The sequence below is a fragment of the Amblyomma mixtum genome, chromosome 1 (genome assembly GCF_055824585.1).
Source record: "Amblyomma mixtum isolate Tamu chromosome 1, ASM5582458v1, whole genome shotgun sequence".
In the NCBI taxonomy this organism is placed as follows: Eukaryota; Metazoa; Arthropoda; class Arachnida; order Ixodida; family Ixodidae; genus Amblyomma; species Amblyomma mixtum.
In genome coordinates, this window is record NC_143012.1 from 249840551 (window position 1) to 249867317 (window position 26767).

At 46.1% G+C, this 26767-nt stretch overlaps 2 protein-coding genes across 2 annotated transcripts in view; one reads left to right on the top strand and one right to left on the bottom strand.

The window, feature by feature from the left end:
* Positions 1-1183, bottom strand: part of LOC149371455 (uncharacterized) — a 65575-nt gene extending 64392 nt beyond the window's left edge. The window contains exon 1 of the mRNA XM_089580175.1: positions 428-1183. Coding sequence (XP_089436301.1) covers positions 428-891 — 464 coding nt within the window. The 5' untranslated portion in view covers positions 892-1183. The remainder of the gene's footprint in view (positions 1-427) is intronic.
* Positions 1184-11954: 10771 nt separating this feature from the next.
* On the top strand, positions 11955-26759 carry LOC149371456 (myotrophin-like). Its single transcript, XM_089565680.1, has 4 exons — positions 11955-12133; positions 13264-13374; positions 18135-18218; positions 25081-26759. Exons 1-4 carry the CDS (start codon positions 12065-12067, stop codon positions 25165-25167), a joined length of 351 nt encoding a protein of 116 aa, XP_089421806.1. The 5' UTR covers positions 11955-12064; the 3' UTR covers positions 25168-26759.
* Positions 26760-26767: the final 8 nt, after the last annotated feature.

Sequence of the window (26767 nt, forward strand, 5' to 3'; positions counted from 1 at the left end):
AACGAATCTCCAGCGCGGATCGCATAGGTCATGCTAGACCGCCATTCAGTTCAAAACGGTGGCAGATACTGCGTAATTTCCTTTCTTCAAAAACCAATTATCGATTTTTTTGAATTTTTAACCAGTCCTTCTAGGTTTGAACACCGCGGGTCTCAGTAGATGTAAAGAAGATTTTTAACTTGAAATTTCTCGGCCAAAAAAAAATGGCTTTTTTTTTTTGCTGCCGGACAAACATCATTACAACAAGAAAGAACCAGAAGATAACTTTTTTTTTTACTGGTAACAGTAATTGTGTGCAGTGCTCCTCAGTGTCCCATTCAAAGAACGCCGAATGTTCTTCATTACTCTGAAGACCTCACATACAATATTCAAGACTGCGCTTAAACGCGTTTGGTAAAACCGTTCACGCGAGAGGTTTGTTCATTACCTGTTGGAATTTTTGCGTGCGTACTGCTGCAGCAGCCGTCGAGCATGTTCGAGGGCACCGCCGGTCCGGGTGCTGCCCCCGCGGTATCCAATCCGGTCCAGTTCTGCCACGAAACTGCACATGTTTCCTCCGTCACGGAGTTGGTTAATGTGCTCTTTGTAGTCGCTTGAGTAGGTCATCACTGCGAGCCTCGAAAACTGCGGCGAAACCGTCAGCAGGCTCGCCGTCAGCCTGGTGAAAGCTAGTTCTGCGGGAAAGTTCTCGCTTCCGATGCTACCGGACTCGTCCAACACGAAGACGACGTCGTTCATCGTAGTCGCGTACCGTTCCAGCGTGCTCACAAACCTCTGCAAGTCCGGCTCGAGCTCCAGGCCATTTGTCATCCACGGAACAAGCGACAGCAGAAGACACAGCGCACCAAGTAATGGTGGCGACGGACGGAGATGACGATTACAACGCAGCATCGCGCTGAACCACACTGTTCATAAAACGCGTGAGATTTCCGAGACTTCCTTTGGCCCGGGCAGCGCTTCCCTCCAAAGCGTTGGCGTCAACTCACTACACGTCCCTCATGTCGCTGAATACAGTGCTTGTGAGCACAGGAAACAGCACACCCACTTATAACGGCAAAAGCACGGAGCCTGGAGGCTGGCTGCATTACTACGCATGCACTAATCAGTAAGCTGAGATTGTGCTCTCGTGTCGCACTCTTGGGCGGTGAGTAAAGGAAGTTCCCTGTCCCATTCACGCCACGTTCACTCGAGACGGATCTGAGATGTGGGTCGTGCCCTCGCAGTTGCGCGTTCCATGGCGCTGATCAGAACGGTGTTGTTTTACACGAAGCAAACTGAGCTGCAAGTTGCGCGGAGCTTTTGCAACATCCCCCCTTTCCAAGCTCGCTTCGAGATTAAACGAAGGCGGAACTTGTTGCGTCCGCGGCTGAAACGACGCTCGCCCGCACCGTGTCCCTGCTTGGCTGCCTCTGACAGAATGACAAAGCAGCCCGAGTGAGGCCAAAAAGACCAAACTTTTATTGGCTGTGTGCATTTATCCCTCAGTGACTTAGCGAATAAAATCTATGGGACGTAGCATCGCATTATCGTTTCATCTACCCGGAGTTTCGTGGCGGTGGCTACTACAGAGCTGACTTGAAATAAACGGCGTCGTGTTACGCCGCAACCGAATACTTCAGAGTCTGCCCGAAGTGACCGCTGCCTAGGTGGACCTGAGCCGCAAGAAATATACGAGCGGGGGAGGGCGCCCTCTCAGTGGTGTGCCATGAGTGGTGATATGTGTGTCCTGGAAACTGGTGCACTAATCGGGGGTGGGCGCGGAGTTCGTTACACCTCTAGTGTCACTCATTGGAGCTGAGGTAGGACGGAAAGTCTGAGTTTTTTTTTTTTTTCAGGTATGTCCAAAATGTCAGCATAATATGCGCGTTTTCCACAAACTGAAATTAATCGGCTGGGTGCAAAAAGGCAGAAAAAGCTGTATTGTGCTCAGCCGTGGCACATTCCACAGATGCCGACTGCATCCTTGTATGCCAAAGGGGCACTGCATAGCTTATTTGCTCTGCGTGGCCACATCAGTGCTCCCTGCGACGCCTGATGGTGATGGTGCAAAACATTTATGTACAGATGCACTTCAGGAGGTTATGCATCAGCTTACCTAGAGGGGGCCAGCCCTTACAAGTACTGAAGCGAACACAACGCATTTTTCATTCCCGTCAAAAAATCTCTCTACCAAGAAAAAGGATTGATTGGTTGATTGATTGATTGATTGATTGATTGATTGATTGATTGATTGATTGATTGATTAATCGATCGATCGATCGATTGATTGATTGATTGATTGATTGATTGATTGATTGATTGATTGATTGATTGATTGATTGATTGATTGATTGATTGATTGATTGATTGATTGATTGATTGATTGATTGATTGATTGATTGATTGATTGATTGATTGATTTTGGTTCGTTCATCCGGTGTTCTTTCGTTCACTATCTGGAAGACTCCTCGTATAGAGCACATTTATTCGTTTCTCTTTCTCTTAAGTGGAATGCAGTTCGGGCACGTAACTTCTAAGAATAGGTTACCAAGCAAAGTGACACTAGTCGTGAACACAAAAAAAAAGTACGTGATTCGCTCTGCGACAGCTGCCGAAGGGGAGCACCTTGCTTTCCCTGAGACATGGTTCCGAGAAAGGGAGTCTCTGCAGTGTACCACGCAAATGATGCCATATAGGTTATAGATGGGAGACCCTAAAACTGGCATTTTCTTTAAGGACCCATGCACGCTGACTACGCACTGTCGACGCATCACAAGGCTGGGAGTCCAGGTTTTCATTTCAGTTTAGCTCTTTTATCAACAGCGTAATACTCTGTGTAGATGACATGCATGTTGAACCTGCGGTTGCCAGGCGTTTCTTCTGAGCTTAGCCGAGCGCCTAAACTGCAACTTCCACATTGTTGACATCCACATACCGTGCTGCTTGGCGAAGTTCTCTACTTTAGCGAAGGCGCTGAGTTGACCGCCATGTCCAGTGCCCAGACACTCTGTTAATTCTTCAGAACTCCATCAATGTTTTGTGGCTGTCTCATGATAGATCCAGCGACCAGGAACCCTATTTTTAGCATTTAATTTCGTTCTCATTTCGTTTGGCCGTGAAGACAATCGTAACGAAAGCAACAGGAGATGGGAAGCAAACAGCCAAGAGAAGGAACGGCCGATGTGGACGCGGCGCTGCAGCACTGCCGCCGCATCCAGTCTGGCTGTGTCACAAGTACCATGCTCCGCCGTTTCTTGGCGCAACTACAGCACAGTTTCTTTTCCGGGACGTAAGTAGCGCCGATAAAGCTCGTCAGCTGTGTCAAACGCGTTGTCGTGTTCCGTCACTCGTCGACGCCAGTGCCAGTCTTTAAGCCCACCAATGCGGCATGGGCATGTGGTGCGTTTATGTGAGCGGTACCATGTAAACAGGAATGCACACGAGCCGCGTCCACAACCATTAATCCCGTTTTTCAATATGGCGTTAACTTCCCCTAAAGAGCCACGCGAGATTGACGCTGTCTTCTTTGTTGTTCGCTTCCAGCGCCAGGCAGCAATCTTCAACGCCATGGGCATCTTTCTGTCTCGACCACTGTGATGTAATCCCCGCAGGGCTACGTCACAGAGACCACCAGCCAATGGCAGAGGGCCAAAAGAAACAAAAATTAAAGGAAACTGTACAAAAGTAGAGCCCATGACATTAATTTCTAAGAAGGTCAATCCAACGCAAGCAACGCAGCCCGACCTGGTTGATCAGAGCCAGCTAGTCGCCTGGACTGCGGCGACCACGACGGAAGTTGGAGCCCTTAGTCCAGGGCCCAGACCGTAGTTTCCTTCAACCACACCAATAAAGATATTTTCCACCACCACCACCCGCCATTCGTCACGGAATGTGAGTGGACATAGAATCGGGCATCAACTCATTTTCTACCCGTGTTCCGCTTTTCACGGAACTCGGGCTGCCACTCAGCTGCGTTGTGTGCGGTGGAATGTATGATCTTCTTGAAAAGTAATGTGATGGGCCGTATTTTTTTAAGTTTTTTCTTCATTATCATTTCATTTGGCCCTCTGCCATTGGTTGCTGCTCCCGGTGACGAAGCCCTGTGGGGACGAGATCGCACTGCTCGCGGCGGATTGACACTGAGGCCATGCGTGAGAACGGGGTTCTGCGGTGACAAAAAAAAAAGAAGACGCATTCCCGCACTTTTCTCCCTCTCCCGAAGCGAGGAAGTGGCAGCTATAGCAGTATCTTCATCTGTTTCCAAGCGACCTATGTTTGCCGTCTAACTCAACTGCTTTAGTCACGCGACCGACGATGTCAAAATCTGGAGATACCTCACGTGGTCCACAGGAGAACATGGCAGGTGCGAATATGCTAACGACATGGGGGGGGGGGGGGGGGGGGGCATGTAAAGCGGAGAACATGTAAAAGCAGTGGTTCTTCAGAGTAGCGAAGTGGACTCCAAAACGGGAAGAAGAAATCAGATTCATTTTGCGAGAATAGGGGCGGCATCTGGCGCCGGACAAGGCTAACAGTAGATCAGTGTGAGAGCCCTTTGTACAGCGTTGGACGTAACAGGGCCGACGATGTTACTTCGAACTTGGAAAGTGTGCCATATACAGCTGTCGCTGAAAAATGTAGGAGCTACTAGCTTACGTTATCACGCATGAGGTTGACGTATCACGCATGAGGCATGAGGTTGACGCTTTCGGGATAAGAAACCACACGTCCTCAGCTCACTCCAAGTGGGATTTCATCGGTCGTCATCGTTGATTGCAAGGGCTTCCGCAGAACTTTTTCCAGGGCACCCCGACGTCCGGGGATGGGGGCGGCGCGGTAGGTTAGCACCAAAAAGGAACTAGTGCATAAATAATATCCGTAATTCCACCCCCTTGCCCCCGCCCCCTTACGGACGCCCATGATTGATTGTGAGCGAAAAATCCACGATAAATCCCCAGAGAAGCAATCTAGGTTGCAGCTGGCAACCTCCCCACCTATTTGTGAGCAAACTGCCCACCGTGGCAGGTGGCAGCTAAATTAAGTATTGGTCGCGATAGGTTGCCAGGGAAGAGCAACCTTGGTCTTACAAACCATTGTCTATTTCGCATCCCTGCCTATAGTACATTATGTATATGTACAGCCGTTCTCTAACATGAAATCTAACGTTCGACGAAAACATGTGAAACATGTGTGTTCTCTAACATGTGGCCAGCACTGGGTGAAAACCTTCACACACCTGAATACAACTCGCGAGAAGTTCCTCTGCCACAGCGTTACACTGCACGTTACTACTACAAAGTAAACAGGCTTTCTTGCGAACGCATGAGTGCCGATTCTAAGTGTCACTGTATCGTGAAACCTGGAATCTGTTTTCTGGTAGTTGCTTCAGTGCTTGCGCGCTTACTGGCAAGAATACGTGGCTCTGAGCTAGACGGAACTAGCGGTCAAAAAGCCGCAGACGTCTAGATTACAGATTTCTGGCTCGGTGACAGCGGGTGTTGGATGTAGCTCCGAGGCAACTTCGCGCTGATAAAAGAAAAATGCGGCCGATGTCGCTGCGCCGTTTTTCTTGAAATGCGACAGCATCTGTGAGCTCACTATACGAGTGACCGTACTACAGCCCTTCAAGAACCCGCTTTAATAATCGGGGTTAAAGAACTTTTCTCTCTCTGTGTCGCTACTATACCGAGACAGACAAGTGACGTCGCTCTTGCTGTCGCCAGAGTTGGCGCTCTCCGTTTCACCATGTTGTGACGGCTTATTGCTTTTCACCTGAAGAACTTCACACATGTGCCGCTTAGCTGCATCCGGGGCTTCATGTGCACGTCGCTCCGCCTGATACGCGAGAACATCTTCCTGCGAGACAAAAGATTTCGCTTAGGCAGAATAGTTGCTGTTTCGGGTAGTCGCGTTCGTCGGTTGCTTCCGAGGCCCATTAATGACTGGCACGTGTCTATTCCTCTATGCGAGAGCTCTATGTGCGACTTCCCCATGCGTGACTTTTAAGCGGGCCTCTGAGTGGCTGATCATGGCCTTTTTATTTTTCGGCGACGTCTTTTATTTGTATCTTCAAGCTGTACTCTCACCTGCGCCTCTAACGTCTGCTTTCCCGCCCGTACCATTTCATTGCGAAAGCACTACTTAACACGGTTCCAACTAAACATCTTGTGTGAAGCCTCGGAGTAATTCGGGTAAGCTCGGATTAATTCGGAGGAGTGTCCCGCAAGCTGCAGCCATTAGGAGGGTGATGTTGAAGGTGACCGTCTCACTCTCAACTTCTCTCGCTTTCGTACGTCTACTCGGTTTAACTATTAAAACTCTACCACTTTCTGTCTCCTCCGCCTGCATTGTTCAACCTTCAATGAACACCTAAAGTGACCATAAATGCTACCCATAAATGCTCTCGCAGTTAAAAAAAAAAAGTTTTATCTTAGCAGCTCCCGTTGTGCTCCCGATCCCGATTGTGATCCCGATCAAAGCTATCTGCGAATAGGCAAAGCATTCGGCTGCTGACAGCGTGGGGCATCAGATACGGAATGTGTGGCGGCTTTTCAGATGGGGAGAGAAAAGTCAGCGGAACGCGCCTAGCATGCACGGGGGTGGCAGCAGAAATTGCGAAAGCATCTGACAACGTGTCACCTCGATACTACAGCACGTAAATGTTGGTTCGCGTCTTATGGAGGGCGTGCGCATGGCGTGTAAGATGTGCAACACCAGGCCAATCTCGAACAAAGTATTTAAGGAGAGGATTCCTGACCAACACTCAGTGCGGCAAGAGTGTTGATTGTCGCCATTGCTCTTCGAATCCTTTTGTTAAAGTGTTCTCGCAAATAATTCAGTTTTTGGCGTAGCAGTCATGCGAAGTACGACTGTAAGGATATGTCATGACATTATCATTTTCTGTGCTTGCAAGGAAACCTTTAATTTGGTATTAAATAGGTCAAGATGTTTTTAATGTTATAGACTGCAAGTGCTGTCAATTAGCGAAAATGTTTGGGATTTTGGCATGGGACTGGGACACTAAGTCTCGGGTATTTGAGAATGTGACTTGTTAATATTCGACTACGAAGTATCTTGAAGTCCAACTAGAAAACTACAGGGGCGGTGGCCCATATTGGAGATAGCAGACAGAGTTGAGGAACAAAGCGGAAATATGGGGCGCAGAACAAATTTCACTGTTTTCTCGCGCAGCCACATGTATTTTTTTTTTATTTTCAGCAATGTGTGGTATGTGCTGCAGGTTTTGCACTGTTCAAGGATGAATATACAAAAACTGCAGAGGATCTTTGCGGTGTTTATCTGGGATTAATCTTGCGCGAAAACAAGTCGAACGAACCTACTCCACCGCGTAGGCCCTGGCGGCCTTGGTCACATCTATTCTTGAGTCAAGTTGTTAACCGGTTGATCTTCATGCAAGATGTGTAGGATCCCTTTCTACGCACCGTTTGTCAGATACGCCAGGCAAGAGTTTTTCCAATGTTTGTTGTATCGACTGTTTGTCATGTCTCTAGTAAAACGTACGGTTATTTTCCTGAAATTGTCCAAGCAAGTTTCTTATGTACTCGATTCTCAATAGAATATCCAAAACAATTTTGACCGTTCGAGTAGCCTTGCTTGCTCCTGAGGTCATTGCGCTCTTTTCGCCCGAGAGAAAATCTATTTTCTATACAGCCTGCTGTGGGCACTTTCTTTTTTAGCCGGCATGTCGAAGGTTCTCCCCGTAAAGACGTGGATGGCGGAAAGGGAATTTCTCTGTCATATAGGATGTCGATTGTCTTTTGTGCAGAAAGCCGCAAACTGCTGAACATGTATTTATAGATTTTTGGGATGAGGTTTTCTTTTGAAATGTTTTACAAGGAACTTGGATGAAAGATTTCTCTTTAGATTCCCATGGAATTCGGTTTTTGGCGATCGAGAATGACGACGGTGTGCCGTATTGCATGCTAATGATATATAGGGTTTACACAGCATGTGGAAAACCCGAAAAGATGTTCAGCATGCTGATGTTCATGCAAGATACACTGGTCAGTATTTTCGTAATTATGTTCGTCAAACCTTGGAGGTTGTATAAGTGCAGTGGAGAAAGTGACAAACTTGAACCATTTCCAGTGAGACCAGTTGACTGTAAACCTGTACGCCTTTCCAATTCGTTCAGTCTGTATTTTTTTATAAACTAAAGGCAATAAGTGGAAAAAAGCCTGCGCGGCCTTGGAGTTCAGTGTCTGACTCGCAACCCAAAGGCAAGGGGGTTTGATTCACGACTAATTATACCCCAACCTTCTTTTCATCGCAGTTAATTTACGTTATATACTACCCTGTCCTAACGACATTTAAATCATGTGGCGATCTTCCAATCACCGGTTTTCTCATGTTTTAATCACTTTTAATCCCATAGCTCCATGTATGACGTCACCGCCCTCTCGACCAATCCGGCTTTTCCACGCCCACCGCCTACAACACCAACTATCCCAGGTTCCCCACTGAACGGGTCGCTTAACGCTGTCGCGTAAATATAATGCGAGGAATGGGTCCCTCAGCAACATGAGGCAGAAAATTTGCCATACGGTTGTCAGGCATCGTCATGGAACGCACGGCCGCAAACATTTTCCAAAAAGTCTCATTAGCAGCAGTGTTACAGACATAACAATCAGGCGATTTGGCCTCGCTTCTCTCTGCCTTGCTCCCTACGAGTCAGTTTATCTCACCCGCCAGAGCGACAAGCGTTCGAAAGATAGATTTATCTTTCTGCTCCACTTTTAGGGCGAGGCACGGAGTACGCCAAATCGTAGGCGTGGAGTTTTTTTCTTTTGCTTTATTTCTTACATCCCGATGTATTTACGGCGGTGCTTCCAAGCGCTTTTCGATGTGAACGTGTAGTCTCGAGAGAGCAGTGCCTCATGGTACGTAGTGGGCGCGGAAACGCGACCCGCTTTCTGCCGACCCGGTCCTCCAGCTCGTGCGGTAAATAGGAAGAAATGAACTAGGTATGGTATGGTATGGTATGGTATGGTATGGTATGGTATGGTATGGTATGGTATGGTATGGTATGGTATGGTATGGTATGGTATGGTATGGTATGGTATGGTATGGTATGGTATGGTTAAAGAGAAAGACGTGCTAGTTAGTGCTTCTGATTCGCTGGCTGAAACGTAGTTACTAGCTCTAAAAACACAAAGTATGCGTGTCAGTCGCTATTTTTTCACTTTCCCTTGGGTTTTTTAACGCTAGTAACCATGTTTCAGCCAGGTATGGCACGTATGATACGGTACGATACGGTATGGTATGTAACGCCTTGGAGTGACTCAGGATATGAGGGGCGCCGTAATGGAGAACTCCGGATTAACTCAGACCATCTGGAGACCTTCAACGATATGGCACAGCACAAGGGAGAATTTTGCATTTCGCCTTCACCGCGGCTAGGTTTGAACCCGGGTCCTCCGCCTAAATAACCGAGCGCTCCAACCACTCTGCTACCGTGACGGTTGAGATGAATGAAATAAAATATAAACGAAGAGCAGTGTGCTCATACCACGCAGAGACAAAAATGGACCAGGGCAATAAACTATGTATGTTGTTTCTTGCACCAAAGTGAATGGTTCATAAAGAATGAGAGCAATTATCCGATGATTACACTTCACCCGTCGTCCACCCGTGAATGATTGGATAGACCAAGGCCTTGGGTACCATCCGAGATAATGAGAAGGTTGGCTTTGCCGCCAGAGAGCTTGGACGAGTTTCGATTAGAAATTTTCACCACCTTCGATGGCGCGCAGGATTTGAATATTTTGCACAGACGGTCACAAAGGTGTGATAAATGCACTGGTCTTGTTTATTCCAAGTGTGCAAACCTAGTCAGCGGCCCTTTAACACCTAGCGTTGTAAATAATAGCTGCTTTAAATGAATACAGGTAGTATCCACAAACCCGCCGCGGTGGCTCAGTGGTTAAGCCGCTCGTCTACCGAGCCGGAGTACCCGGGTTCGAACCCGACTGCGGCGGCCGCATTTCGATGAAGGCGGAACGCAAAAGGAGCCCGTGTACTGCGCGATGTCAGTGCACGTTAAAGATCACCAGGTGATCGAAATTATTCCGGAGGCCCCAACTACGGCACCTCTTTCTTATTTCACTCCCACCTTCCTCCCTTCCATTACGGCGTGGTTCATGTGTCCACCAAGATATGTGAGACAGATACTGCGCCATTTCCTTTCCTCAAAAACCAATTTACAAATTTATTTTAGCAGTAAACACTTTCGCAAAGCTAGGCGTATCCGCGCCATCGAGGTAAAAATTAAGTACGCTGGTATTCAGCCACCTAGCTTAAACTAAAATCTTCCCGTTTTGATGTGCCTGTTCTGCTCAGGTTTCATTTCACGAGGATTGCATGGGAGCCGGGCCCTACGCTAACTTCCCGTGATTTCGCTGCTGTGATTACTCACGGAATTTTTCCAGCCGATAAATTACACTCCCTTTTGAGCCCAGACATGTCTTCGGGAAGCAAAGAAAGCCTTACCAGATACGAAAATTTGGAATACGCCTGGCCAGAATCAGGTAACTGCAGACCTGTAGAAGAACGGTGAGAAGATTGGGCAGGAAAACTTGCCACCCTACACAATGCCTCGCTACTCCGAGCGCACCGGAGTCTTGGAAGAGCTCTAACGTTATTTTAATTCGTCAAAAAGTGATGCCAAGGACTATAAAACTACAGCTTGAGCAGCTTACTCTCCTTTGTGGACATAATATTCAGTAAGGTAATAGCTAGTGGAATATGAGTATCTTTAGACTTCAGTCAATGAAGGAACCAGGCCAGCTTCCCATTACGCTACTGGACAATAGACCATATTCACACCATCAACCAGGTCACAGAGTAATTCTCAGAATATAACCAGCCCTTATATATCTGATGTTTCAGAGAAGACTAGGTAATTATTAAAAATATTTTTTGTTAGATAAAAAAAACGGCTTTTTCCGCATAGTATTACCAGTGTTGGCAGACACAAGAAGACCGATGAATGGATAGATGTAAGTAGTAAGTTGGTTAACTTATTTTTTAATAATTAACTTTTTAACTATTAGAGTCAGGCACCCAGTTGCAATAAAAGGTTTGTAGCCGGTCGTCAGTAATAGCCATATCAGTTTTAGAATTTAGAAAACTCGATTACCCTTGGCGCTCTGGCTCGCCAAAATTTGGCTTTTTTTACTAGTTACGTGCACTGGAAAGGCTGCTTTGCTTGCATGCTTTTCGAAAGCGCATGTATTTTGGCACGATGTGCACCGACTCGAATAGAATAGAAATCTTTTAGTCATACTGTGGCAGGACGGCCCCACGGAAGGGTGAGTTAGATAATCAAAATGGAGCCATCAAGATAAATCAGAACCTCTGTCCCATTCTGGTGCCAATATTATAGCCTTCGCCAGGGCTCGTGAACTGCTGACACACCTTGTGGTCTCCCAGACTAGGTGTTACTGCGAACCTATGTAAACCATAGAGTTAATATAACCAACTGATGTAAACAGTAGCTTCTAAGTAGCTGGCATGGTTGCAGCGCTAGAACATTCGTTCCATTTGTTCAACTGCAGTGCGGGTCGAAATAGTTTTTAAATTTCGCGGTTTTTCCTTAATCGCAAGAAAATAAAGAAGTATACATGCAGTTTATACTTGGTTCTTTAAAATAACGCATGAACATTTTTACGACAATAACAAAAAGTTCTGAAATCTGTTTGGTTGGAAGTCTATGAGGCTTTTGCGGCATGAAAAAAAAATTAAATTGCTGACAAAAATACAGAAGATAAGACCATATAGAGGAAGGCAACCACTAATTTTTTGCATGTCAGTTTTTCTTTAATAGCTTTTAGTGTCTCACTTTCTACTGCATGTGAGGTAACTATTGATATGGTGTAGATAATTACTCTTTAGCGCGAGGCGCAGTTTCGTTGCAAACATTGAGGCTTCGAAAACAGCGGTGGAGAGGTTTTCGGCGTTGGCAACAGGGAGCAGAAATTTTTTCAATGAGTGGGCATTTAACTTGAAAGAACCGTGCCGAGCCTGCTTGTGATAATACCTTTTGCTGTCAGTACAAGCCTTAAAGATGAGTGATTTCTTGTGGAGCCTCAAGAACGGTGACCTGGAGCAAGTCAAGGATTGCGTGGAGCAGAAGGCGTGTATTTCCAGCGGAAATGCCGATGTTGTATCACCCCTCGGTCTCGGTTTACTCGGCGTAACTGTCGCCCTGACGCTGTTGACACATTTATCAATCGTCTGCCCCCAATATCGCTGTTAAAAACAGTTTTGCTACCGCGTATATGCAGTTCTTATCTCTTGCGAACACGGCTGCATACTTCATCAAGAGAAATTAGTCAGTTGCGATAGCACTTATTTTTGTGTTCTTTCCGGATGTGTTCCTTTTTTGGTTTATCGCGTTGAGGGTGTTATATTCATGTTTCTTTGCTTATTCTTCATTTTGTGAATTAACACTTTCAGATTGTTTGTTTGCATGAGCGAACTGTAGCGGGTCGGTCGCCGCAAGGGAATTGCAGCGAAAGGAAGCGTTCCGTTACGATAGAAGGCGGCAACTGACTTGCTTTCGTTCCGGCGTTTAGTTGCGATAGTTCCGGAATGCGGTGCTTTTTCTTTAAAACATCTGGGTTGGTCCAGTTAACTCTGTCGTGGCATACGATCGCAGCGCGTTGCTAACTCTTTGAATATCATAAAACTTAAAAGCTTGTAAAAAGTGCTCGCCATATTTGTCATTGAGAACGCCGGTGAGCTTCGGTGTGTACTACATGTTTAGCCACTCCTGAGCACGTAAGCATGCCAATGTGTACTTCAGTCGCTTTTTTGTACCTTTTTTTTTTCTGTTGTAGATACAGCAATACATTTTTTCGTGTGCTAATAGCTGTGTAAACAGGGACAACTTCGTGCGATTTTCAGGCTGTGAACATTCCGATGGGCAAAGGGCATTTCACCTGATCATTATAAGAAAATTTCCGAATTTATTCAGAGACCTCACATAAAACATTAAGCGGGCATAATTTTTTGACCGACTGTCATAATATTTTGACATGGCCTCCCATTGAGGCTTTCATTGTGAATCTTCTTAGGGCTGAATCAGGTAACTGGGTTTCTCACATAAGCACCTTTGCCACCTCCATTAGAGCATATCGAAATTTCTTCCCGCACATTGCACTTTGCACCTATAGACCTGCTCACACTATAATATGCAAAAGAACCAAACTAAAACATCGGAGCCATGATTGTCAGTGATTGTTTGTTTTAATTTCTTCCCAGGGCTTGGATGTGAATGCCTCTATCGATGGACGGCCCCCACTCCATCATGCAGCTGATTACGGCCAAGCTGATGTCCTCAGGTACCTGATAGACAAGGGTGCTGATGTCAACGTGAGTATTGGAGCTAGCGGCTCTCCCACGTGCTGGTTACACACTGTTAGTCAGCTGCATTATATTTGACTTACAGGATAGCATGTACAGGTGTAGCTGAAGTATTATAGAGGAGCATTTGAAAATATTTCGCGTGTGACCTAGAGAGGATATGATGGTTTCTGGCATGAGCTAACTTATATAAAGTGCTTCATAGTTTTTGTTCGGCAAGGCGCGAGAAGAGTGATCGCCAAAGAATGTTCCTTATTGTTATGGTCGGGACTGTACCTCAATTAAAACCTCGAATTTTGATTGTAAGGCAAGAACCGATAATGAGAAGTGGCTTTTGGAGGCAGTGTAGTGTATATGAAAGCGGCAACTTCTGTGACATACCGGGATGGCTTTCTTCGTACTTTTGCGGCAAACCATATATAGGGGGAAATCATACAGATTGCATTATTGCCACACATAAGTAGGAATGCCACTCTACTGCATGTTGCAAGAGAAGTACGTTCCTGACCTGAAATTCAGTGAAGGTGCCAAACTAGTATTGCATATTGCATCAGGTGTGCCATAAACCAACATGGCACCATGTACAGTCATGCCTCGTTAATATGGGCACTTTGATTCTTCCCACACAAAACTGTCCATGAGGCTCGGTAACGTTGCAGTTTGGGTGTGTTGGTATGACATGACATGAAAGTTTAAGCACACACCGAGATGAGGATGGTAAATAAAAACATAACACGCGAGTGCTAACTTGTAACAATTTATTATGAATCACACAGTGGAATATATAGCCAAATCGTGACCTGACATCATATACCGTATTTACTCGCATAATTTGCGCACTTTTTTTCCATAAATTAAGGCTTCAAAAAGGGGGTGCGCAAATTATGCGAAAATTTCGTAAACATGCCTTAAAAACTCACCCGCAAAAAGGACATAACACGCAATATAATCTAAAAAAGTGAGGCATCATATACAAGCAAAACACTTTCCTTTATTCACATACTTTGTCTAGTCGGAGTCGTTGCTAGATAAATTGGATTCCGAGCCATGGCTGACATCGTCGCGGCCGTCGTCACCATCGTCGCTGGCGTCCCAAATCGCGTCATCTTCTGTTCCGTCAAGGGCATTCGACAGGCCAGTTTTTTTGAAGCTGTGCTCCACAATGTTGAGAGAGACCCTGTCCCATGCTGCCAGAATCCATTCGCAGACCGTCTCCAAAGGAGGCCTCTTCATTCTCCCAGTCGGAGTGAGACCGTGTTCTCCGCTGGCCATCCACTCGACGTACAACTTCCGCACGTTGTCTTTGAACGGCTTATTAATAGAAACATCCAACGGCTGCAGGACTGATGTTAGGCCGCCTGGGATGACAGCCAGGTTGGTCTTCATCTCCTTTAACTTTTCTTTCACACTGTCGACTAGATGGCCCTTGAAGCTATCAAGGACCAACATCGATGGCAGCCGCAAAAGAGCGCCTGGTCGCTTCCCCCACACAGTGTCCAGCCAGTCGAGCATTAATGCCTCATTCATCCACCCTTTTTCGTGGACACGAACATGGATGCGTCCTTTCACTTTTAATTTTGGCATCGTCTTTCGGAGAATATCACGAAGGGTGGTAGTTTGCGACCGTCAGCGGTCACTGCCAACATTACGGTGCACCGTTGCTTTTCGCTGCCGGTTGTTTTTATGGCAACAGACAAAACTCCCTTTTTGCTCACCGTGATGTTGGGTGGCATGTCGAATGTCAGTGGCGTCTCGTCAGCGTTCCCGATCTGGGACATTATGAAACATTCCGTCCTGCGAAGCGCTATCACGAAACGGTGAAATGCCACCACTTTTTCTTCGTAGTCAGCGGGCAAACGCTGGCAGAGAGTTGTCCTCCGTCTCAGAGACAGGTGGTGGCGTCTCATAAAACGGGTCACCCACCCCCTGCTTGCTTTGAACGTCGAAGCTGGGATCCCTTCCTCACGTGCGATTTTCCTTGCCTGGAACTGCAGCATCTCGCACAACACTGCGATCCCGGAAGCCCGATGCTCGCGAACGTAACGCACGAGCTCTTCTTCAACGGTGGGGAATTTACCTTTCTTAGGTCCCCGAAATGCTCTCCTTCCCGGGCTTGCATTTATTAGCTCTGCCTTTTGCTTCCGCCAGTACCGCACGTGGCTTTCATTAAGCTTGTACTGCCTGGCAGCGGCACGATTTCCATTTTCTTCGGCAAATTCAATCACCTGGAGTTTAAATTTCGCCGGATAGTTGTGGTAGCCCATTGCAACCGAAGAACCGTATGTCGAACCACTACGCACAAAGCCGAGCCACCAACCACAAAGAGATAGACGCGCCAGACGCACAACGACATGGACAACGAGCACTACTGCGTCGCGGCTTCGCTTTGGCTGGGATTGCTTTGGCTTGGCTTGCTTTGGCTTGACCTTGGCAGTGCGCCGCATCGATGCGGTCTGCTTGTGCGTTCCCGCGTGCATGCTGGCGTTTTCGCGCAATCGCGCACAGAAGTGCGCAAAATATGCGGTTAAAAGTTTTTTTTTATAAATCCGGGTAATAAGTTACGGGTGCGCAAATTACGCGAGGGCGCAAATTATGCGAGTAAATACGGTATGCGTAGCAAGCAAAAATAATCTGTGACAAAGCAAGTATTGTGACCCCTTTGAAGACAGTGTGATAGGTGGCTTGTACACAGATATCTCCTAAACAGCCAACCATCTCTGCCGCAGTGATTTCGCGCGCCAGTTGGCGGTTGTTTTTTTGTGATGATGGTGCAATCCTGATACATTGGTGAACAATTCAATGTCACACTGGGGCCTTGCCTGGGCCAGAACTAAGTACTGCACAAGGATCTGCACTTAATTCACATTTCCTGCGGTGCACATCGAGGAACCCCCCATGCCTGTCCTTCACATCGTAGAGGCGTTCATTCACACACCTCCCACTCTGACCAACATACATCTTTCCTTAAGAAATTGGATTCATCAAATGTACGGCATCAGTCGTCTTTATCTTACTGACTTCTTCTGGTGATCTGGTTGCTTTAGATGAGCATTGGGTTCACCACTACTGCAGTCCAGCCTAGTTATAGGGAATAGATAAAAAAAAACGTAAAATTTGTAATACAAAATTTCACCAATAACTCATGCAGGAGAAGCAAAATTTTGTAAACAAAAAGATGGCGGCTGAGAGTGACATTTTCAGAAGCTTTAGCACCATTTCTGTGCTGCTCGCGGCAATTCCAGAGGTGGCAAATTAGTCTGCCAAAGGCCTGGCTTCCCTGCACAGCACTGGCAGCACACGGAAGCGGTAGTTCAAATGTGAGCTAGGGTGGCTTCCCCGCATCACAGCAGTGTCGCTCGAAAAATGGGACGCCGGAACGAAAGCCATCACCATTTTCACCACCTCCGCAACTGTCGGTGCGAGTACAGGGTGGCCACTGGAATGATGCTACATCTGATCGTGCTGCTAGTTCAGGGGCACTATTGATAGGTAGGAAAGGTGCAACCGGGCGCCGACCACCTGGCTACCTATTGTTCACCCAGCTATATCTTCTGTGGTGCTGTTAGCGCAAGCGATATAAAGCACGAGCCTTGGCGCAAGTACTTACGACATCACCACCAGTCACTTGCGTAATGAGGCAACACCTGCATTGGCATTTCGATATATCCTATTTATGGTCAACCAAGTTTGGTATATAAAGTTAGATTTGGATTTGTTTGACAAAAGTATTTTGTTACAGTTCGATGTAGCCAGTAATTCATAATATCAGTGTTTGAATGTATTTGCAAGCAGAAATGCAAAGCAAGCAGCGGCCTAATTTTGTGTAAGCATGATGCTTCTGTGGCGCTGCCCCTCATAAAGCTAATAAATAAAAACAAAATGCAACTGTGAGAGCTTCGCAGGCTTGCTTACCTTTGAGGGGGCCTTACATGGGCTCCTGATCCTCCTGATCCTGAAAAATTTACGTGGCTCCTGAAAATTTCCTCCTGATCAGGATCTGAAGGAAGCGCTTGGCAAATTTTAAAGCGAGAGCCTTAAATGCCTCATCGTTGCCGACAGAAGGTTGTAAGCACCGGTGTCACGCTTTTCGGTTGGTCGAAATAGTTATGACTTCAGAGTGTGCGGATTCACAGTAATGAGGCCACCCACAGACGCCTGACGCCCCCTTTTGGAGCAGCCGACTACTAATAGAATAGTTGTTGTCCGCTCCGACAGGGGGCGTAAGGCGTCCGTGGGTGACCACATTACATACCTCATTACTGCAAACAGAGCCATAGATACAACCAAACTCATCAAAGCAGAGAAAGAGTCGTGCTAAAGAAGCAGTCAAAGTCGGCAGTCAAAGTGTGTAGTTGTATTGTGTAGTCAAATAAAGCGCTAGTACAGCACAGACAGTCTCGCAGTCGCTGCCAAACAGTGCGCCAGGAAAGGCTTTCGCCTTGCACCACTTTAGAGAGCCAAAGTGCCCCCTGAATTTTTTCTGCTTGGTGTCTGCTGCCGTTTGCTTCCTCCTGGTGCTGTCGCTGTGTGCAAGGGATGTCATAGGCAAACAAACTGTTTCTTGATCTAATAGTGCTGGCACCCGAAGCACTCAAGGTATGGGAGCGTGTTGTATGTAGGCATTCAAATGTGTACCTCAAGTAGTCTTAGATGCATCAATGCACTCTGATCTCACAGCTGTGAACGCTCTGTTCTCACAACCGGGTTTCTTATCAAGTGTGTGAAAGCTGTGAGAAGTCTTATGTTGTTATTGTGTGGTGCACTTCCAGGCTAAGGACAAGTATGGAATATCGGCCCTACTAGCGGCTATTTGGGAAGGCCACACTGCCTGTGTCAAGCTCATGGTTGAGAAGGTGAGTCCAGCCGTACTGAATGCCATTCTTGGCCCTGGGAGCATCCCAGTGAAGTTGGCATTCATTCAGTTGGCCTGTGACTGTTCTTTCTTGAAAGACGAGCAATTTTCAGGCAGTCGGCATAAATACTGCCTTGTTGTGACAACTTGTCAAGAGTACATGAACATATTTATATCCACAGCCCGTTTTCTCAGGTGTCTACTGCGAAATAGAGCATATAAAACGGTTGTCTGTGTCAGAAAGCAAAGTAAAGCTACAGCTCTTGATTGGCACGAAAAAAAAAAAAAACAGCATTTTAACTACCCTGCAGCTTTCTCTTTTAGAAGTAAACAGTTACAGTTTCAGAATTTTGAATTCTGTGCAATTTGCAAGGTTCATATACTATGCCGCTAAAATATCAGCCACATGTTTTCCTCGGTGCCATGGTCATGGTGTGGAAGTACTGGAGGAAAGGTGATTTCCTCTCCGAACAAATGATTTTTGCACAATAAGATAACATTGTATGTATGCCCATGTTCTATTTTATGTCAGCGCATGTTAAAGAACCCCAGGTGCTCGAAATTGATCAGGAGTCTTTCACTGCAGTGTTCCTCGTGGCCCATGAGTCCCTTTGGGGTTGTTGTTCAACTCCATAAATCATGAACCTGCAGCATATTTCCTTATGTGGTGACTGGGAACTGCTTTGCACTGTAGGCTCAGAGTCAGTGTGGGTCCCTGAAAATCCTTGAATATAATAAAGATGTTTTCAAAGGCCTCTAGAGCCGCTGCAGTGGCCTAGTGGTTGTGGCGCTCTGCTGCTGACCTAAAAGACGCGGGTTCAATCTCGGCCGTGGCAGCTGAAATTCTAGAGGCCCGTGTGCTGTGCGATGTCAGTGCACGTTAAAGAACCCCAGGTGGTCTAAATTTCCGGAGCCCTTCACTACTATGTCCCTCATAACCTGAGTCGCTTTGGGACGCTACACCACCATAAAAAAAAAAAAGGCCTTTAGATTCATAAAATTTCTTTTGGGTCCTCTAAAAGCCTGGAATTTCTGGTGTAGTAAAGGAAACACCCACAAAAGAATGTGTGCACTCTCTAAATTGTGTTCCTTTTTGCTTAAAAATGCTCATGCTATGAATATTTCTTACATAGTTTGGAGCAGGGTATTGGATTCATGCCACAGTGACTGAATCCCAACCGAGTGACTCAACACTGGGAGAGAATCCATGCACATCATTGTTTTTTACACCTCTTTATTTGAATATTTGCTTTCTGCGGCCAGTGATTTTCAGTCTTTTGTGAGTGAAAAAGTTGAGGAAGCATTCTTTTTGTAATCGTCTTGTAGGGCAGATACATTTCACAATCACTGCTGCTGGTGATCTCTGAGGCAGTTCAGCCTCTATCCAAATTGACCAGAGCGAAATGCATAGCTATGCTATCTGTCAGCTGTAATGTGAACAAAATGCCAGTGGTTATCCAGAGAAGTCTCAAACTGCGCTAAAAACAACAGACTTGGTCTGGCCAATCCAGGAGTGACATCGCTGCGTCCTTGATGTTGCGGCAAAATTTGCTTCCGCTTAGTGGATGATTATGAACTCCTGGTGATTTGTTCATCGCGCAGAAAACTTGGCATATTTGGTGAACTCTTCTAAAAGAACTGATAAAAGCGCAATGTGAAGAAGTTATTTGGCACGGAGTTTTCCGTGGAAAACTTCAAAGATAATTCATATTGCAGCAGATTATGTTTGATGTTGTGGATAGAGCGGGTGGTTCCTTCAACCTGCAGATCTCGAAAAAAATTGCGGACATTCATGTCTTCTTGAAAGTAGCATTACTGCACTTTTTTAGAAGCTATCAAAAAGCAGTAACGAGAAGGTGCAAATCAACTGATGCATGAAAAGCACTGTCTTGGTGAAGAAATTAATGTTTTAAACAGGTTCTGTGCACTGTAAAGGTTGAGATGCTACTAATAATCTGACATGGAGAATAAAATCAGTCTGAAATCGTAGTTCGAAACTAGCATTAACCACATGGGCTATGCATTGCCCTTGATTAAAACAGTGGGAGCTTGTAGTTAGGCTGCTTCCATGAACCCGTTGCATTACTGCTAAACGGTTGATGCTGTCTGGCATAAATTCTGGTGCTCAGCTTGGGAAACTAATTCGGGATTTAACCCATTCATTTACTTTTTAATATTTACTTTAAACATATCGATCCCGGCCGCGACAGTCGAATTTCGATGCAGGCGAAATTCTAGAGGCCCATGTATTGTGCCATGTCAGTGCGCGCTAAAGAACCCTGGGTGGTCGAACTTTCTGGAACCCTTCACTACGGCATCCCTCATAGTCTGTGTCACTTTGGGACGTTAAACCACCACAAACTAAACCATCAACACAGTGTACCATATGCTTGGCTGTTTATTTTTGGATATGGTTTTCACGCTACACGGCACTAGCTGCTCATTAGTTTTCGAAGATATATTGCAGGAAAACAATTCCTTTCTAGCTGCTTCTTTGGAACATGACTGTGATGATGCGGGAAGACTGAAGTTTCAGAGACTCTGAAATTAGTGCACTGCTTTTTTTCAATGAAGGGTATGCGGCCTGCAAATAGTCGAAACTTTAAATGATATTGAAAGCAGTCAAGTATGACCTGAGCCACATAGATGCTAAGCCTTGCACTTCAGACGAAGCTTGAGGCCCATCTTGGAAAATCTGAAAGCTGGCAAGGAAATTTTCATCAGTGTGATGTATTCCGCTGTTAACATTAGGTATATATTCTGCCAAAAAACAACTGAAAAAGAATGTGCTACACCGAGAGGAAAGTTTACCTCTCCACTTCTCGAATTGCTAGACCTACAGCCAGACTTTAAGGACTGGTTAATTCTAACCCCCGTTAATTCAAAAATCCAGATAATTCAACCTACCCACGCGGTCCTGGCCAACACCTGTGTAAGCCTCTTGCGTGCACACTCGCTAATTGAGACGCTACAGGTCTTGAACCGGATAATTTGAACAGACTCCCGAAGGGAGGCCGTTTCCAAGTATGACCGGCGTGGTAAGAGATCACCCAAATAGCCCAACTCAAACCTGAATTCCGTGCTGCACGCAACAGCAGGCATGGTGACGAAAGGAAGGCCCAGTCTCCGAGAGCAGTCACACAGTTTCGGTTTCGCTTTTATGAGCTTCGTGCTAGCTCGCATCAGCTAGTCAAACAAGCCCAGCCACATGCCGTTTCAGGCATTGACTGGCGCGTCTCATTGCTCTTTTTTTTCTGTCCCCATCTTTTTCTTGCCACTTCGGCGCTGCCGAGCGTTTCCATCCGCTTAGTTCTTCCGTTCTTCCAGTGCATCGAAACTGCGCGCTTGTCACATGCCGGTAGAGTTCCTGTGGTGGAGCCTTGTGACACGTGTTGCTAGCACTTGTGAGGTGCGCGATGCAGTAGCAATGGAGCTCCACCGCTAAAAAATAGTCGTTATCGCATCGTTTTCATCTCAGACGCAAGCAACCATCGCCCAGTTTTACCAAATAAATTTATTGTGATGAAAGCGGTTCTTGTAAGTTTTTTTGGGGGTCATTCGATAACGAAAACTTTCAGATAATTCGTACATTTTGCCACGGTCCCTTGAAGTGCGAATTAACGTACCTTTACTGTATGTCTTTCACAAGTGCTGTACTTCACAACTGACTTGAAGCTCTTCCGTGCTAGTAGACAGACATACAACTTTTACATAGGTGTTGTATGCTCACTCAGCCAATATATCGCTCCTCGTTTTGTGCAGCTTGCTGCAAACGATGAGCAGCTCATTTGGCTTCATTCACGGTCTTGCATGCTTCACAGCGCATACGCTGTACCTGAAAGGGATTCTGAAGACAAATCAAATTTGGGTTGTATAACTAGATCACCACATCATAACAACAAAGACACTACTTTCACTGGTAATGAAGCTTTTATTAGATAGAAAAGTAAAAATAAAAATGAAATGCAGATTCCTCCGTCGGCAGACAATTTCGTTGATAAACTGCAGCTCGGTGACCCAGTTTTTCGGATGCAGGTCCCCGAGGCTAGGGATTCACTGTTGTGGCTCAGTGGCTTATGGTGTTCAGCCCCAAGGCAGCTGGTTTGATCCCCAGTCAGGGTGGCTGTATTTCAAACGGGACGAAGTGCAAAAACATCACCCTGCGCGGTGCAGTGTCAGCACACATTAAAGAATTCCAGGTGGTGGAAATTAATCGAGCGCCTTCCACTGCAGCATCCCTCATAGCCTACGTGTTTCTTTGGGACTTTAAACCCCACCATGTGCAGTTTGCGTGAGCCCAGGCTGCGCTGTCATTCACTTCAAAACGATGATCATGAAGTCAGTTTCAGTTTGAATCGAGTGGCCAGGAAATGCTTAAGTGCAGTTATCACAGCAGTGCATGCTTCTTTTGCTGCTGGACAAACATCGACATATTCAGAAAGAACCATAGAATCAATTTTTACGTTCCCTTTACCCATTTCCTTTTCCCCGACGTTCATGCCCTTGGCTTGGCACGTGCACATGTCCTTTCGTTCAGTGTGCACAACACACTCCATTCTTGGCTCTCATACTCAGTGCAGCAAGCACACACACATGCGCGCTTGACGTGACAGCAGTGCTGAAAGGAAGGATCACTACTGGCGTGGAAGTTCAGCGCCCGAAGTTTCTGCTCCTCCGGCCTCATGTTACCGCACTGATCTGTTTACGCCTTCATTGTCTTCCTGTTTGCTGCTGCTCGTATGACTATCACGGGATTGGCACGTGCCGCTTCCTTCACCTTCCCCTTCTCCTCACACTGCTCCAAGCTGCCTCACTTTGCCCTCCACACCCTCTGTAATCTTTTAAAGGTGCCAGGACAAGATTATGCAGTTCCGTTCAATGTTAGGGCTAAACTGGAAGGGCAGCATGTGCCAACTAATTGTGGAGAGATTCTGCACAGCATCTGTTTCTCGGCTACTTGTACTGAACTGAACTTCATTTGATGGCTCTAGTGACATTTGCTTGTGGACAAGGGAGACACATGTTCACGAATGCTTGCAGCGAAACGCTTACAGGTCTTATGATTCAGAGCATCTGACGCTGCTGGGAAATGGCCAGGAATACCTGACCATTTTCATCTTTTGTGCAGTTGGCACCTGCATGCAGGAGCTGCTTGTTAGCTAACTGCTATGTTGCAGGATGCCATGCTAGATGTCTCTGAAGATACAACACTCCACACTGCCAACTCTGTGCACTTTGATTGCATGCTTTAAGCATCTCCTGGCTTCCAGCAACCTGCATTCATAGTCATGACTGCTATGTTCGCATGATTGTCATGGCAGTGTACTCGTTTACTTCCTTCATGAAAGGACTCCTTTGTATCAGGGACAAAAGCCTGCACGGTGCCTGAGCTGCATTCCAGAGCCGATGGCACTGCTATTAGTGAGTGGCTCGTTCACTGGCTGAGAGCCGAAACAGACATTGAAAGTCAAACCCCGTACCCATATGTCTTGGAACAATAGTTTGAATGCGGTGTAGAACACAGTTTCCCTAGTCGCAATGGAAGCACGAATGATTTGTGCTTCACACAAGGAACTCCTTGGACTGTTCATCCGAAAAAAAAAAAGATGCTGTGCCAGAAATTTACCAAGGACCGTGCCAACAACCATTTAAATCTGCTCCATGTATCTGCTAAGTGAACGATACAAGTTGGTCTAGTGTGCTCTGCTTGAGGCTGCTCTTTACCTTTCTCTACCATAATGATGCACAAAGCCCTTTTGCAGCACATATTTTTTCATTTTATCTTATGTTATCATGCGAAGATCCAAAAGTTCAGAGGGTGTCGTCAGTTTCCGAGGAGGCTGTGTGGTGCTATTGGCTGATGCTTGTACAGGCTTACATTCCATAGCTTTAGCCCCACCCTCCACTCAATTACATAGGCTTGCACGAAGTTTAGTTGAGCGTAGCTTTAAAAAGAAGCCCTATTGAGTCAAAGAAACTTCAGAATTTGCTCCATTGCTAGCCGTGGTACTAATGCAACTCTGGCCTCGAGTGCCTGTCCTTGCATTTGACATCTTGAAGTCCGGCTGCTTTAATGGTTGGGAGATTGTCTTAAGTGCTATCCTGTAAGTACGCTAAAGGCTTGGGTCTTGTAGCCTTTGCTGCCAACACCATTTTCAGCTTAGTGCAGTTGTTGTATCTGATATCCAAAGGCGCGCTCAGGTCAGTGGAACTTGGCACTTTGTGTTTCTCGTGAGTTAACATAAGAGTGTAATGTGGTTGCTGCTCGCTGCGTTGTCTTTAACTTAAGCTGAACCCTCTTTGTTAGCCTCCACGTTTCTGCCCCATAGGTGAGTACCGGTAGGATACAGCTGTTATATACTTTTCCCTTGGGGGATATTGGTAAACTACCATTCACGATCTGAGAGAACCTGCCATGTGCACTCCACCCCATTCTTATTCTTCTAGTTATTTCCCTCTCATGATCCGGATCAGCTGTCACTACCTGCCCAAAGTAGACATATTCCCCTACTACTTAAGAGATCCGAAGCGGGGTGAGAGAACAAACACGGGTTAATGGCATCCTAGTTGAAATCAAGAGGAAGAAGTGGGCTTGGCCGGTGCATGTAATGCGAAGGCAAGATAAGCGCTGGTCCTTAAGGGTAACGGAGTGGATTCCAGGAGAAACGCAGCAGGGGGCGGCAGAAAGTTATGTGGGTGGATGAGATTAAGAAATTTGCAGGAATACGGTGGCCGCAACTGGCGAAGGACATTGGAGAGACATGGGAAAGGCCTTTGTCCTGCAGTGGGCGTAGTCAGGCTGACGATGATGATGATGATGTGGTTGCTGCTATCTAACATGTGCTGTTACTCCCCACACGCAGGGTGCGTCCAAGGAAGGCAGAACACCTGATGGCCAGACCTACCTGGAAGCTGCCGAGAAACAGGAGATACGGGATCTGCTCCACTGATGGCATTCTCTCACAGGAACCTCGTCGTGGGAAGAGGAAGGGCACTCTCCCCTCCCTTGGATTTTTCACTCCAGCCCTTTTTGCATTGTGTCGATGTTCACATGAGGGCAGAATGTGGAGGAGAGGTTAGATATTTATAGCAACACTATGCTTTGCGCGTTATTCCTTGTTTAGTATGTTATATTCACATTCTTTCCTGGTGTTCATGCTTTCTTTGTCATGTGGTGATGCAACAACATTCAAACCACTTTGTGCATTTTTTTCCCTCGTTTCAAAGATTGAAACTTTTGTTCCTTTTGTTTTTGTTTTCTTTTTTCCCCCCTTTCTCTCGCTTTCCACAAGAAGCTGGAGCAGCTTAGTTTTGGGAGAGTAAAGTGCCTTACAAGAGCGAAACACTGCTGGTTCCAGGGTTTTAGCGAGTGAGATTCGACAAGAAGCCGCCGCATGGTTTGTCACGCGATAGCATGCGACACATGAAGTGACTCGGTTGCTGTTTAGTAGTCGATCCTGCCATTTTTTTGTCCGCTTTCAAAGTTGTACTTTAATTTCTTAAATTTAATCCTGCCATTTAAAATGCTTCATATTTTATTTAAGGAAGCCCGACCGCCTAGAGTATATGGAGAATTATTTAGGTCGTGGTTTACTTTACATCCGAAATATGGTAAAAGCTATGTGATATCTTCTGCCATTTCCTTTGACCATAAGGATGCGGTCCACAGTTGTCTCTAGCTAGTTCAGCCATTGAAGCCTTCCTCGTTAAAGTCCTCAGCATAGCTTCTACAGTCTTGATGTAACGATGAAGGGTTTAACGTAATCTGCTGCCATTCTTAATGCTACATTGTTTCCGGCAATAAAAGAAACTGATTGTATGCAATTTACAGCTGTAACAGGGACTGAACAACACAGTCTGTGACTCGGTAACTGACAGCATATGTTTTGATGTCCTTTTGGTGGCTTTCCACAGTCTTGCAGCAAATTCATAAGTGCAGAGTTTCATCATCACAAAGTGAACACTGCACTATTCTAGAACAGTTTGTGCATGAACCATTAAGATTTCCGATGAAAGGACTAGGTGTTTGGCTGGACGACTATATATCCTTCCTTGGCCTTTCCGACAATGATGTAAATTAGTGTCTACAGTTATGTAATTGTAGCCTTTCTCTGAATTGTTCTACTACATATGTGTATGTATATATGGGAGACTGTCTGTCACTCGTTATTTTCCTCAAATGTCTGGAATGTAAGTCTAGTACTTGGAGGTGAGATTGTATATGCAATGTGTGGACACGCCTCTGTGACAGATGTGTGTACTTTCCCAAAGAATGAAGCTTTATAGGAACTTTGTGTGCTTCTAGCATTTCCCGAAAGCTGCAGCAACTTTCCGTTTATGCTGTACCCCTCTGCCAGTCTATACTTAAAAGCAGATTCAGTGGAGGGTCATCATCTCTGCTGAATGATGTTTCTCAGAACTTTATGGTGCCCTGTTGCAACTTCATACTGAAGTTGTTTGATGACAGGATTTGTCAATGTCCTGTTTTGCTGTCGTGTGAAATAAACCTGAGCAAGCTGTAAGGAACAATACTTCCATGGCATATGGCGT

What these genes read in the sequence shown, in the direction of transcription:
- LOC149371456 (XM_089565680.1), top strand. Translation starts at nt 12,065, where the DNA reads ATGAGTGATTTCTTGTGGAGCCTCAAGAACGGTGACCTGGAGCAAGTC. An exon ending in ACAAGGGTGCTGATGTCAAC is followed by an intron (nt 13,375 to 18,134) that starts GTGAGTATTGGA and finishes GTGCACTTCCAG; the next exon opens with GCTAAGGACAAGTATGGAAT. An exon ending in TCAAGCTCATGGTTGAGAAG is followed by an intron (nt 18,219 to 25,080) that starts GTGAGTCCAGCC and finishes CCCCACACGCAG; the next exon opens with GGTGCGTCCAAGGAAGGCAG.